Source organism: Odocoileus virginianus, chromosome 10 (assembly GCF_023699985.2).
Source record: "Odocoileus virginianus isolate 20LAN1187 ecotype Illinois chromosome 10, Ovbor_1.2, whole genome shotgun sequence".
Taxonomy (NCBI): domain Eukaryota; kingdom Metazoa; phylum Chordata; class Mammalia; order Artiodactyla; family Cervidae; genus Odocoileus; species Odocoileus virginianus.
Genome location: NC_069683.1, coordinates 28999460 through 29015103, shown reverse-complemented (window position 1 = coordinate 29015103; position 15644 = coordinate 28999460). Strand labels below are relative to the sequence as shown.

At 39.9% G+C, this 15644-nt stretch overlaps 1 protein-coding gene across 4 annotated transcripts in view; it reads right to left on the bottom strand.

The window, feature by feature from the left end:
* FAM168A (family with sequence similarity 168 member A) overlaps window positions 1–15644 on the bottom strand; it is a 218767-nt gene that overhangs the window by 64751 nt on the left and 138372 nt on the right. For all 4 annotated transcript variants that reach the window (XM_070473278.1, XM_070473279.1, XM_020902765.2 and 1 more), the window contains exon 2: window positions 11753–11840. In XM_070473278.1, the coding sequence (XP_070329379.1) occupies window positions 11753–11822 (70 nt within the window). In that variant the 5' untranslated portion in view covers window positions 11823–11840. The remainder of the gene's footprint in view (window positions 1–11752; window positions 11841–15644) is intronic.

Below are 15644 nucleotides of genomic sequence, written 5' to 3'. Positions count from 1 at the left end.
TGAGTGCACACAAATGGAAGGATCCTGAGATATACCAAATATGGACTGCGAACCAGGCAAAATCAAAATGATTGGCCAAAGGAAACCGGAAGAAATGCTCCATAAAAGTAATTCAAACTGAGGGTGCAACTCAGCAAGTCAGGGAGTCTCCCTCTGAGTCTGCTCATGTGTCTATCCACACATACTGTACTCTTTTTCCTCTTAATAAATACTTCACTTGCTTCACTACTTTCTGTCTTTGTGGAAAATCTTTTCTGCAAAGTCCAAGGGCCAGGGCCTTTGTCACTGACCACTGCCTAGTGGCTAGGATCTGGTACTTTTACCACTATGACCTGGCTTCAATCTCTGGCTGGAAACCAAAGCCCCGCTACTGGCTAGAAGACAGCTGTTTACTGGAATACACTATTGCTGTGATATTGTGATTTATAAAAAGCATATATTTAGTCTTCATCCCTGTTCCTGGCACAGGGTTCCTAAAAATCCGTGAAATTTTCCTAAAGAGCGATAAGGATGCCTTTTCTTGGGCGGGGGTCCATGCTATGCGGCATGCAAGATCTTATATCCCAAACAGGAGGAGAGGGACTGCAGGTTGAATCAATCTCCAATGGTCAATCATACCTATATACTGAAAGAAAGAAAGCAAAAGTCGCTTAGTCGTGTCTGATTTATTGCAACCCCATGGACTATACATACAGTCCATGGAATTCTTCAGGCCAGAACACTGAAGTGGGTAGCTTTTCCCTTCTCCAGAGGATCTTCCCAACCCAGGGATCAAACCCAGGTCTCCCTCATGGCAGGCAGACTCTTTACCAGCTGAGCCACAAGGGAAGTCCAATAATACTGGAGTGGGTAGCCTATGCCTTCTCCAGCAGATCTTCCTGACCCAGTAATCAAACCAGGGTCTCCTGCATTGCCAGTGGATTCTTCATCAACTGAGCTATCAAAAATCAAAAAGGACAAAGTTCAGAGAGCTTCTAGGTTGGTGTACATGTAGAGGTACGGGGAGAGTGGCGCCCTCTAGAGGATCCACATTCCTTTCTGTATTCACTGTCGTCTGCATCTCTTCCATCTGCCTGTTCCTGAGTTACATCCTTTTATAATAAACCAATAATCTAGTGAATAAACTGGTTTCCTAAGTTCTGTGAGCTGCTCTGGCAATTAATTGAACCCATGGAGGGAGTTATAGGAACCTTAGATTTACAGCCAGTCAGTCAGAAGCACAGGTCACAACCTGGACTTGTGATTGGCATCTGAAATGAGGACAGTTTTATGGGACTGAGCTTTCAACCTGTGGACTCTGACATTATCTCCAAGTAGACAGTGTCAGAATTGAGTTGAACTGTGTCAGAATTGAGTTGAATTGCAGGACAATCTGCTGGTAGCAGAGAATAGCTTGGTGTGGGGAAAGAATCCACACATTGGAATTGGTGTTAGAATTGTAACTGCAAAGCTGTATTTTACTTCCCTATTTCAAAGGGAATTTCTTTTTTTTTTTCCATTTATTTTTATTAGTTGGAGGCTAATTACTTTACATCATTACAGTAGTTTTTGTCATACATTGAAATGAATTAGCCATGGATTTACATGTATTCCCCATCCCGGTCCCCCCTCCCACCTCCCTCTCCACCCGATCCCTCTGGGTCTTCCCAGTGCACCAGGCCCGAGCACTTGTCTCATGCACCCAACCTGGGCTGGTGATCTGTTTCACCCTAGATAATATACATGTTTCAATGCTGTTCTCTTGAAACTTCCCACCCTCGCCTTCTCCCAGAGTCCACAAGTCTGTTCTACACATCTGAGTCTCTTTTTCTGTTTTGCATATAGGGTTATCGTTACCATCTTCCTAAATTCCATATATATGTGTTAGTATACTGTAATGGTCTTTATCTTTCTGGCTTACTTCGCTCTGTATAATGGGCTCCAGTTTCATCCATCTAATTAGAACTGATTCAAATGAATTCTTTTTAATGGCTGAGTAATATTCCATGGTGTATATGTACCACAGCTTCCTCATCCATTTGTCTGCTGATGGGCATCTGGGTTGCTTCCATGTCCTGGCTATTATAAACAGTGCTGCGATGAACATTGGGGTGCACGTGTCTCTTTCAGATCTGGTTTCCTTGGTGTGTATGCCCAGAAGTGGGATTGCTGGGTCATATGGCAGTTCTATTTCCAGCTTTTTAAGAAATCTCCACACTGTTTTCCATAGTGGATGTACTAATTTGCATTCCCACCAACAGTGTAAGAGGGTTCCCTTTTCACCACACCCTCTCCAGCATTTATTGCTTGTGGACTTTTGGATAGCAGCCATCCTGACTGGTGTATAATGGTACCTCATTGTGGTTTTGATTTGCATTTCTCTGATAATGAGTGATGTTGAGCATCTTTTCATGTGTTTGTTAGCCATCTGTATGTCTTCCTTGGAGAAATGTCTGTTGAATTCTTTGGCCTATTTTTTGATTGGGTCATTTATTTTTTTTGGAGTTGAGCTGGAGGAGTTGCTTGTATATTTTTGAGATTAATCCTTTGTCTGTTGCTTCGTTTGCTATTATTTTCTCCCAATCTGAGGGCTGTCTTTTCACCTTGCTTATAGTTTCCTTTGTTGTGCAAAAGCTTTTAAGTTTCATTAGGTCCCATTTGTTTATTTTTGCTTTTATTTCTAAAATTCTGGGTCATAGAGGATCCTGCTGTGATTTATGTCGGAGAGTGTTTTGCCTATGTTCTCCTCTAGGAGTTTTATAGTTTCTGGTCTTACATTTAGATCTTTAACCCATTTTGAGTTTATTTTTGTGTATGGTGTTAGAAAGTGTTCTAGTTTCATTCTTTTACAGGTGGTTGACCAGTTTTCCCAGCACCACTTGTTAAAGAGGTTATCTTTTTTCCATTGTATATCCTTGCCTCCTTTGTCGAAGATAAGGTGACCATAGGTTCGTGGACTTATCTCTGGGCTTTCTATTCTGTTCCATTGATCTATATTTCTGTCTTTGTGCCAGTACCATACTGTCTTGATGACTGTGGCTTTGTAGTAGAGTCTGAAGTCAGGCAGATTGATTCCTCCAGTTCCATTCTTCTTTCTCAGGATTACTTTGGCTATTTGAGGTTTTTGTATTTCCATACAAATTGTGAAATTATTTGTTCTAGTTCTGTGAAAAATACCGTTGGTAGTTTGATAGGGATTGCATTGAATCTATAGATTGCTTTGGGTAGTATAGCCATTTTGACAATATTGATTCTTCCAATCCATGAACACGGTATATTTCTCCATCTGTTTGTGTCCTCTTTGATTTCTTTCATCAGTGTTTTATAGTTTTCTATGTATAGGTCTTTTGTTTCTTTAGGTAGATATACTCCTAAGTATTTTATTCTTTTTGTTGCAATGGTGAATGGTATTGTTTCCTTAATTTCTCTTTCTGTTTTCTCATTGTTAGTGTATAGGAATGCAAGAGATTTCTGTGTGTTAATTTTATATCCTGCAACTTTACTGTATTCATTGATTAGCTCTAGTAATTTTCTGGTAGAGTCTTTAGGGTTTTCTATGTAGAGGATCATGTCATCTGCAAACAGAGAGAGTTTCATTTCTTCTTTTCCTATCTGGATTCCTTTTACTTCTTTTTCTGCCCTGATTGCTGTGGCCAAAACTTCCAAAACTATGTTGAATAGTAGTGGTGAGAGTGGGCACCCTTGTCTTGTTCCTGATTTCAGGGGAAATGCTTTCAATTTTTCACCATTGAGGGTGATGCTTGCTGTGGGTTTGTCATATATAGCTTTTATTATGTTGAGGTATGTTCCTTCTATTCCTGCTTTCTGGAGAGTTTTAATCATAAATGGATGTTGAATTTTGTCAAAGGCTTTTTCTGCATCTATTGAGATAATCATATGGTTTTTATCTTTCAATTTGTTAATGTGGTGTATTACATTGATTGATTTGTGGATATTAAAGAATCCTTGCATTCCTGGGATAAAGCCCACTTGGTCATGATGAATGATTTTTTTAATATGTTGTTGGATTCTGTTTGCTAGAATTTTGTTAAGGATTTTTGCATCTATGTTCATCAGTGATATTGGCCTGTAGTTTTCTTTTTTTGTGGCGTCTTTGTCTGGTTTTGGTATTAGGATGATGGTGGCCTCATAGAATGAGTTTGGAAGTTTACCTTCTTCTGCAATTTTCTGGAAGAGTTTGAGTAAGATAGGTGTTAACTCTTCTCTAAATTTTTGGTAGAATTCAGCTGTGAAGCCATCTGGTCCTGGGCTTTTGTTTGCTGGAAGATTTCTGATTACAGTTTCAATTTCCTTGCTTGTGATGGGTTTGTTAAGATCTTCTATTTCTTCCTGGTTCAGTTTTGGAAAGTTATACTTCTCTAAGAACTTGTCCATTTCTTCCAAGTTGTCCATTTTATTGGCATAGAGCTGCTGGTAGTAGTCTCTTATGATCCTTTGTATTTCAGTGTTGTCTGTTGTGATCTCTCCATCTTCATTTCTAATTTTGTTAATTTGGTTCTTCTCCCTTTGTTTCTTAATGAGTCTTGCTAATGGTTTGTCAATTTTGTTTATTTTTTCAAAAAACCAGCTTTTAGCTTTGTTAATTTTTGCTATGATCTCTTTAGTTTCTTTTGCATTTATTTCTGCCCTAATTTTTAAGATTTCTTTCCTTCTACTAACCTTGGGGTTCTTCATTTCTTCCTCCTCTAGTTGCTTTAGGTGTAGAGTTAGGTTATTTATTTGACTTTTTTCTCGTTTCTTGAGGTAGGCCTGTAATGCTATGAATCTTCCCCTTAGCACTGCTTTTACAGTGTCCCATAGGTTTTGGGTTGTTGTGTTATCATTTTCATTCATTTCTATGCATATTTTGATTTCTTTTTTGATTTCTTCTATGATTTGTTGGTTATTCAGAAGCGTGTTGTTTAGCCTCCATATGTTTGAATTTTTAGTAATTTTTTTCCTGTAATTGAGATCTAATCTTACTGCACTGTGGTCAGAAAAGATGACTGGAATGATTTCAATCTTTTTGAATTTACCACGACTAGATTTATGGCCCAGGATGTGATCTATTCTGGAGAAGGTTCCGTGTGCACTTGAGAAAAAGGTGAGGTTGATTGTTTTGGGGTGAAACGTCCTATAGGTGTCAATTAGGTCTAGCTGGTCCATTGTGTCCGTTAAAGTTTGTGTTTCCTTGTTCATTTTCTGTTTAGTTGATCTATCCATAGTTGTGAGTGGGGTATTAAAGTCTCCTACTATTATTGTGTTACTATTAATTTCCTCTTTCATACTCGTTAGTGTTTGCCTTACATATTGTGGTGCTCCTATGTTGGGTGCATATATATTTATAATTGTTATATCTTCTTCTTGGATTGATCCTTTGATCATTATGTAGTGTCCATCTTTGTCTCTTTTCACAGACTTAATTTGAAAGTCTATTTTATCTGATATGAGTATTGCGACTCCTGCTTTCTTTTGGTCTCCGTTTGCGTGGAATATTTTTTTCCAGCCCTTCACTTTTAGTCTGTATGTGTCCCTTGCTTTGAGGTGGGTCTCTTGTAGACAGCATATATAGGGGTCTTGCTTTTGTATCCATTCAGCCAGCCTTTGTCTTTTGGTTGGGGCATTCAACCCATTTACATTTAAGGTAATTATTGATAGGTATGGTCCCGTTGCCATTTATTTTGTTGTTTGGGCTTCACTTTTATACCACCTTTCTGCGTTTCCTGTCTAGAGAAGATCCTTTAGTATTTGTTGAAGAGCTGGTTTGGTGGTGGTGAATTCTCTCAGCTTTTGCTTGTCTGTAAAGCTTTTGAGTTCTCCTTCATATCTGAATGAGATCCTTGCTGGGTAGAGTAATCTAGGTTGTAGGTTATTCTCTTTCATTACTTTAAGTATGTCCTGCCATTCCCTTCTGGCCTGAAGGGTTTCTATTGATAGATCAGCTGTTATCCTTATGGGAATCCCTTTGTGTGTTATTTGTTGTTTCTCCCTTGCAGCTTTTAATATTTGTTCTTTGTGTTTGATCTTTGTTAATTTGATTAATATGTGTCTTGGGGTGTTTCGCCTTGGGTTTATCCTGTTTGGGACTCTCTGGGTTTCTTGGACTTGGTTGGCTATTTCCTTCCCCATTTTAGGGAAGTTTTCAGCTATTATCTCCTCGAGTATCTTCTCATGGCCTTTCTTTTTGTCTTCTTCTTCTGGGACTCCTATGATTCGAATGTTGGGGCGTTTCACATTGTCCCAGAGGTCCCTGAGGTTGTCCTCATTTCTTTTCTTTCTTTTTTCCTCTCTGCTTCATTTATTTCCACCATTTTATCTTCTAACTCACTTATCCTATCTTCTGTCTCTGTTATTCTACTCATGGTTCCCTCCAGAGTGTTTTTGATCTCATTTATTTCATTATTAATTTTTAATTGACTTTTTTTTATTTCTTCTAGGTCCTTGTTAAACATTTCTTGCATCTTCTCAATCTTTGTCTCCAGGCTATTTATTTGTAACTCCATTTTGTTTTCAAGATTTTGGATCATTTTTATTATCATTATTCTAAATTCTTTTTCAGGTAGATTCCCTATTTCCTCCTCTTTTGTTTGACTTGGTGGCCTTTTTTCATGTTCCTTTAGCTGTTGGGTATTTCTCTGCCTTTTCATCTTGTTTAGATTGCTGTGTCTGGAGTGGGCTTTCTGTATTCTTGTGGTCTGAGGTTTCTTTTTATTGTGGAGGTTTCACCCAGTGGGTGGGGTTGGACGATTGGTTTGTCAAGGTTTCCTGGTTAGGGAAGCTTGTGTCAGCGTTCTGGTGCGTGGAATTGGATTTCTTCTCTCTGGAGTGCAATGGAGTGTCCAGTAATGAGTTTTGCGATGGGTCTCTGTGTTAGGTGTGACTTTGGAGAGCCTGTATGTTGACACTCAGGTCTATGTTCCTGCGTTGCTAAAGAATTTGCGTGGTATGTCTTGTACTGGAGCTTATTGGCTCTTGGGAGGTGGTTGGTTTCGGTGTAGGTATGGAAGCTTTTGGATGGTCTCTTATTCCTTAATGTTCCGTGTAGTCAGGAGTTTTCTGGTTTTCTCAGGATTTGGGCTCAAGTCTCCTGCCTCTGGATTTCAGTTTTATTCTTCCAATAGTCTCAAGACTTCTCCAACTATACAGCACTGATAATAAAACTTCTAGGTTAATGGTGAAAAGATTCTCCACCGTGAGAGACAACCAGAGAGGTTCACAGAGTTACATGAAGAATAGGAGAGGGAGGAAGGAGATAGAGGTGAGCAGGAGGAGAAAAAGGGGACTCAAGAGGAGAGAGACAGATCTACGCAGTTATCTGTTCCCAAAGTGTTCTCCGTAGCCAAGACACCCACAAAGATTCACAGAGTTGGATTGGGAAGAGAAGGGGAATGGAGGAAATAGAGGTGTTCTGAGGTAGAAAACAGAGAGTCAAAAGTGGGAGAGTATCACCACACTCCTGAATAGAAATGGGAACTGAATATTGGATTCTTAAATGACCAAAATTTATATCACATACTACTGAAAGACAAAGATTGAAAATCTAGTGTAGAGGTTAGACTCTTTGAAATACAATATTTAAAAACAAAAACACACAAAAAAATTTAGAACTGTATATGAAGTTTGGTTTAAAAATAGGGTTTCTCTCTCTCTCTTTTTTTTTTTTGGGCAAGGTTATAGTGAAATGAAAATGAAAGTTAAGGAATAATAGAGGAGTATTAGAGGACTTTAAAAGGAAATAGGAGAGAAAAACAAGAAAAAGAAAAAAAAAGAAAAAAAAATTTTTTTCCCTAATTAAAAAAATCGTAAAAATATATGAAAATGAAAGTTGAGGAGTAATGGGGGAGTAATAGGGAATTATAAAAGAAAATGAAAGAGAAAAAATAAAAAATAAAAAAAAAGAAAGATAAAAAAAATTTTTTTTAATTAAAAAATATATATGTACATATATATCTAGGAATTTCTCTGGAGTTGTTGCGGTCAGCGTAGGATCAGTTCAATTTTAGATAGCTCCTCTTTCCAGCTTACACTTCTCGATATCTGTAGGCCCCTTCCCGTGTAGTTGGTGTTACCTTCAGGGATTTTAATCTGTTGCACCAGTCCTTTCTGAAGCGGTTCCCTTTGTTTATTTGGCTTCTGTTTGCCGTCTCTTTGGTGTCTAATTTCTGCCCTGACACAGGCAGGCGGAGGTGATCTCTTATTTAGGTTCGCTAGTTCAGTTCAGTCCTGCTACGGGGAGGGCGGGGCGCTGCAGACAGATACCGCTCTGTGTGGATAGCACTCACCGTGTTCCGGCCACACTGGGTTTGCACCGCTCAAGGGTGTCTGTGCTTTCGCCGTCTACACTGCTCAGGCTCCCGGCTGCTCTATATGGAGCGGGCCCTGCGTTGAGTGCGGTTCCAGTTTTCGGGTACTCCACAAAAGCGCGGATTCGGTTGTGCCTGCGTTTTGTGCCTTCCCGGCCTGAGCGGTTCAGGCAGCCAGAGGCTTGGCGCACTCTCCCCGGGTGCGGCGCGCCTTTTCCCTCCGCGGCGAGAGGCTCAGGCAGCCAGAGGCTTGGGCACACTCTCCCCGGATGCAGCGCGCCTTTTCCCTCCGCGGCGAGCGGCCCAAGCAGCCAGAGGCTTGGGCGCAATCCCAAAGGGAATTTCAAATAAAGAATTTTTCCAACTTCTCTATTCCCTGTAGCCACCACCCTGTTATCTCTGAAGCAGACAATACCACAATGGACTTGACTCTCCACTTAAACTGCCCCCACTCCGAGCCTACCCTAAACTGCTATGAGGAGCTAGCTGCTTGCTCCTCAAACTTGAGGTTCCCTACTCCTAGAAACTGAAAAGACAATCCTTTCCCCTAGCTTATCATTGGAAGCAGTAAAAGAAGCACATATTTTAAGACAAATCAGCTTGCTATAACAGAAAGCATTGTCACTTTGAAATCATAAAGACCTCTCCTCATCCTTCAGAAGCTATATATATACTGGCCAAGTAATACAACATGAATTAAACTATCAGTTACTTTAACTTAAAAGAAGAGTACTATGGAGTTTATGATTAGCAAGATTATAATTAATGAAGTACCTAGTATGTACTTGCCAAATGGTAATTAACACTCTTTAATATAACCATTATTTTTACTAACAATAATAGCGAATGTTTACTCTAATGCATTGTATTTGACATCTGTTTTACAGGTTACCTCACTTGGATCTTTATTTCTTGCAATTTAGAAGAAAAGATAACTTGAAAATCTGCCTACTCCATAACACCTAGAAAAGCTGGATAAAAAGTATAACAAACATTTTATGTTATATAACAAATATAGGCAGGCTTGAGATTTTAAGAAAGAGAAGAAATCTCCTGAGGTCAAAAAATGAAAAGGAAATTAAAAATCAGGAATTCTCAGAGTGAGCTGATATTGGGATGCTCTGCGAAGGTTTTTTGGTCTAGGCAATCAAAGAGCCTGTTTTTCATAGCTATGGGGGAGGATGGGAGATGAGGCTCTGGGCCCTGGAGAAGTCAACAGCTGAAACTCAAGCTCCCCTGTATAAAGCTGGGAATTTAGAGAAGTCATCCATCAGTTTAAAAAAAAAAGTCTGAAAAGTAGAGAGGAAATTGGAAGCTTAGGTTAAAAAAGAAAGTTTCCTTAAGAACTGAAACCTTGGCCTGTGCGAACTTTGAATGTATTCTACTTATATGGAGTTTATACCATCTGTGCAGTCTTAGAATTCCAGCAGAAAAATAAAAACATAGTTCCAGACTGATGATAATCCTTGGTGATTAGTAGAAACAAAGACAATCCTCCCTCTCTCCCTGCAGAGTACTAATTATCTCATTTAATTCTCACAACTATCCTATGAAATAGTCTTATCCCAATTTACAAGAGAAATTCAAATTTAGGGAGGTTAAGTGATTTGTCCAAAGTCATCTAGTTATTATCTGAAAAAGCTGGGATTTGAACTTGCTTGTTGTTCATTCAGTTGAAACACATTTATCAATATGTTATACTGCTAATCTTTGTGCAAATCAACAGATAAATGCAACTATTTCTTTCTCAGGTTTAGCAACTCAGTAAGAATGAAGGCAGCCAGGATCACATGAAACCCTAAGGATTCCCCACCCCCGCCCCCGGCTCTGCCTACAAAAGCAGCTCGGTCCACTGTGGCAAAGGACTTAGGTTGCTGGAATATTCTGAACAAGGAAGAGAAAAAGCAACATGCTTCCTGAGCTAGTGGGGCATAGGATACTGCCAAATGGATCCTGGTTACTGATATTAACGGTATTAGAATAAACATACTATAGAAGCCCAAACAGAATATATTTACTATTGGAGTTAAGTAAGGATAATAAAGCTGTTGTGATAAACACAAACATGTGAAATTGAAAATTAATGATGACAGCTTAGTCACATCAGGCTCAATATATTCCTAAATATTATTTGGGTTGCAAAGCATTCAGAAAATTCTGATTCACAAGCATAAATAGCTGCAAATGTGTTAGCACACACTGATCATCTTGTGTGTATGCAGGTTTTATAAAAATAGTTCTAAATATTTTTCAAAAATCATATCAAATATTTGAGGATTTTTGAAGCCCCATACCCCACAATGTCCTAATAGAACAAAAATTGGGAACAACCAGACAAAAAGTTCTCAGAGATCCCTCTATTCTCAATCTAGGAGGCTACACAGCATACACAGTAAAGCGCAAACTTATAAAGAGGAACCAGTACGCTCCACACACCCTCTCTCCCTTCCACGGTGAAATTCTCTAATCTCCCATCTCTGATTCTGCCACCATGACCATTATTACTCTACTTTCTAAGCTCCATTTCCCATTTTCCCCCTTTTCTACTCTTTAGTCCAGCTAATCTCAAGTAGACTGTACCTTGACCATACTTCCTTACCTCCAGGTGTTCATTCATACTATTATCTTCACCTTGGATTTATTTTCATTATTATTTTTTAAGGCTCATAATGTATATGTATTTTCTCATTTACTTCCATTATGATACATCCTGCCCATTCTTAGTTATTTGTAAATAATAACCACTATTAAGTATTTACTTGGTACCACATGCTATATGATGAGTGCCTCACACTGCTCATTTAATCCTGTAGCAGCCCATGAAACATGGTAACACTATTGCTCTCATTTTATAATGAGAACACCTAGGCCCTGGAAGGTTACAAAACTTGCCCAAGGCCAGGTAAGGGAGAGAATCCCCCTTGGAAAAGTAGTGTCTGAGCTCAAAGAGATGTTAAAGGATAGGGTGAAGCTGTCAGGAGACAATGGCATTCCAGACAGAGGGACAACATTCACAAAGGCAGTGCAATAGGAAACAGTGTGGTATGCAATCAGGAAAGAGATCAGCCTTCAGAATCAGCAGACCTGGTTCAAACACCTAATTTTGTTTTGTGACTTCACTGCAACTGTATTTTTCTCATCTGTGAAATGGTGATAATAAGCTGCACCATGTATAATTAAGATAAAAGTTAAACACGATATGTAAAAGTGCCCAGTACATGACTAGGCCTATGCTACTCAGTAATAAATAAATGTTACCTCCCTTCCTTTCCCCTAGTGGCAGTTCAATAATCCATGGTCTTAACATCATTTTTATCTCCACTAAACTCCAGACATGTCTCCCTTCTACAAGTTTCCAAGCTTTACATGGGCTTTTGGAGGTGTCGTATGCCAAAAGTCATTCAGCACCTTATGTGGTAGGGTCCTTAACCACCACTTCTCAAACTCAGAGTCATTCTCACACCACTCACCTGTGTAGGCCATGTTCTTCGGGTTGCCATAAGGAGCCCCAGGCTGCACGGGGCTATAAACAGGGTTCATTGTGGACAAGTGAGAATCCTACAGAAAAACAAACAAAAAACCAGCATCGATTATTGATTGTTCATTCTCCCTGACATCAGCTTCTGATCTATAATCTTCAAGCGACACAGAGAAGCAACGCAGTATAACAGAAGGAGGACTTAAAAAAGCCGATTGTTTGTACTTGGCCCTTTGCCAGAGTCTTCCTACTGTACACATGAAGATGCTGAGAGGCAGAGAAGTGACACAATTGGCCTATGTCAGCTCCAGCCTTGTGATTCTCAGTTCAGTACTAGTCCCACTATCCCCTAAATCAGCTACCATGAGCGTACTGTTTGGCACTGGCCAAGTCTCTTCCCCTCTCTGGGCTTCAATGTCCTGACATAAAATCAATTACTTCAGGTTCTCTGCAGTCTTTTCTAATTCTAAGGATGCCTGTCTATGAGCTGGGAAAGGATGCACTTCTACTGCTCACCAGGGGAGCCCCAGCACCTGGTAATAAGCACAGAGACTGCTGGAAGAAGAGCAGCAAGTGTGCTATCCACCCTTTGCACTTACAGAAGACAAGATACTAGTTACTAGCAGTTTTGGGGGAAAATGGGAATTTATTGCCATTGACCATTTTAATGCAAACAAGGAAATACAGCCAAGGTCTCTTTCAAAATTTATTCAAGGGAAAGAAATAAACTTGGAAATTTGTGTGCAATAAGTATCACCTGCACAAGTGCTCTGTTAATTACCTTAATGAAGCACATTCTCCATTTTGATTAATGGAATATTAAGCTCTATTAGCCAGCCAATTTGTCCCACCTTGTTTAGGGAACCAACTCTGACACAGAGCCCAACATATGTTTGAAGACGTGTCTCCAAATATATTATTTACACTTCATAAAAATCAAGCTATTTCCTCCTAACTAGGCTCACATGATAGAAAGGCAATTTTTTAGGTCATTAACTTCTTCCATAGCACCTCAGGATAGGAAACAAGTCAAATGCTGAAGACAAGCTGTTAAAGTCAACAGCTGGCTTGATGACAATTGCTCTGAGATTAATTAGCCTGTCCAGGGTTGTGGAATGAGACGTGGAGGAAAGATGGGTTCCCAAAGAGAGGAAGGTGGGCAAACAGGTAAAAAAGAAAATGCCATTGGTCAAATTCAGATGACAGAACTTTTTGAAATGTACCCAATGTGCAGCCCTGGCAAATCACCCCAGGGCAACAGGCTAGATTAAACTATCACCAGTTGACAAACTGAAACTAGAAAACCTGACGAAAGTTATAAGAAATATACACATTCGGGCACAAATTAAGAAAAAAACATGCTTGCAGCCAGAGTTATCCAAGAATACTGCCAAGAACGTGCCTGTGTGCTGTTGTGTCCGACTCTTTGTGATACAGACTGTAGACCACCAGGCTTCTCCGTCCATGGCATTTACCAGGTAAGAATGTTGGAGTGGGTTGCCATTTCCTTCTCCAGGGAATTTTCCCAACCCAGGAATCAAATCCACATCTCCTGCATCAGCAAGCAGATTCTTTACCACTGCACCATCTGGAAAGTCCACAGTCAAGTACATTCTCTCTCTAAATATAAGCACTCTCCTGGCAAGGTGCTAAGAGAGTTCACAGATGTTAAAATACATTGCAAACTACAAAGTGGAATGCAGATGTAAATAATGATAGTAATAGCCTTGGATCTCTCTTCTACCCAACGGGTTCTCTGTTAAATAAGCCAGGGTAAGGAAGACTGCTAAGCAGCACAACGGGTCCTATAAATATCTGAGCACTCTCCTACTGAGAAGCTACTCTGTGTTGCTGATTGGACAAAGTTTGAAATTGTTCTTCATAACCAAAGAAATTCATCAGTTTTGAAACTGGTCTCCTGCTGCTCAAAAACGAGAGCCACAGCCTCAGAAGGAAACCATGCCTGAGTAGCACTCCACAACAGCATGGACTCCAATCTCAACTAATGACTGGCAGAAATGAGACCTGCCAGGGGTTCAAAATGTGGAATAAGAATATGACAGGCAGACAGAGTTCCTGGCTTTCAAGGGAAGGTCAGCCTTTTACAACAGAATCCACACACTAGTAGTTTCAGGGACAGGCTAAAAATGAGTAGGAAGATCACAAGCTCTATTATCAGGCAGATTTAGGTTCAAATTCTGGAACTGCCACATACCAAATGTGGGACCACAGGCAAGTCCACTAACTTTCCTGCGCCTCAGTTCCCTCTAGACTCAAAATGGGAAAGAATAACACATACTTAACAGAGTTGTTGTAGGTATTTTTTTAAAGCTAGGTTTATTGAGGTACAATTTACATGTAGTAAAATTTACTCCTTTTAGGTATATAGTTCTATGAGCTCTGAAAAACGTATATAGTTGTACAAACACTACCACAATTAGGATATAAAGTATTTTCACCATCCCCAAAAGTTCTCTATCTTTGGGGTCAATACCCTCCCCATAAATCCTAACTGTGGCACTCTAATCTGTTTTCTGTTGTTGTTTTGTATACTCAAATACCAACTTTTACTGTAAGAAGATGAAAAAAATGAGGCTGAGAAATAGGAAATGAACAGTCCGAGGTCACAAAGTAAGTAAAGGACCAGGTTAGACTAACTAGCACCCCAAATCAAAGACCTAAATGAGACCACTAAAAAGATAAAACTCTTAGAAGAAAAAAGAAAAGATAGCAAAATCTTTATGACCTTGGATTTGGCAATGGTGTCTTTATTATGATACTAATAGCCCCTGAGAGATCCCACCATAGGATTCAAATTCAAATCTACCTACTGGGTCCTTGCTGGACACACATAGGCAGTTAGGAGAAAATAAAGGCACTGACTGCCTGACTTCTATTCCTGCCAGCTATACAGGATATTAGCTGCCACATGCTATCAATCCAACCTGATTTCACTTTTTAAGTAAGATAAGTAGGATAAGTGCCTGAGGTGTAAGTCCCATATAGCTCTCTCTCTAGAGCTGAGTATGGAGTTGCCCCTGCTCCCTGGGGTTGAACCACAGTAAGTCTACATTACTTGTGTCAGCAAACACAACTCTGCAATAGCTTCCCATCTTATTCAGGATAAAATCCAAAGTCCTTACATGCTTCAGTCATGCCCAACTCTGCAACCCTATGGACTGTAGCCCACCAGGCTCCTCTGTCCATGTGATTCTCCATGCAAGAATACTGGAGTGGGTTGCCATGCCCCTCCTCCAGAATATCCAATTGGGATCCTCCCTACCCAGGGATCCACCCAGGGATCCTTCCCATGTCTCTTACGTCTCCTGCATTGGCAGGCAGGTTCTTTACCACTAGCGCCACCTGGAAGCCCCTGTAAGGTCTGCGAGGCCTTATATGATCTGGGTTCACATGCCCCGCACTCTGGTTGCAACTCCTACTACTACCTCTTGATTTCTACACTCCAATCACAATGACATTCTTGCTCATATATATGAGCACATATATGCACACATATGCATATGAGCACACACATATATGCTTATGCCTCAGGGCCTTTGCACTTGCTCTTTCTCACACCTAAAATGACCTTCCCCATATATTCAAATGACATACTCCCTCACTTCATTCAGATCTCTGCACGAATGTCACCTTGTCCAAAGTTAATTCCTTAGCCAACCTATCTAAAAATAACTCCTACTGTTATTCTCTGTCCCCAATTTCTGTTTTACTTTTCCTACCGACCCCAATCATTACCCGATATCCTTTCTTGTCTATCTGTTTATTCTTTCCCTCATTAGAGTTGTAAGTTCCATAAGGACAAGGATTCTGTTTATTATTTTCTTGTATCCCCAATACCCAAAATATTACCTAGTATATAATGG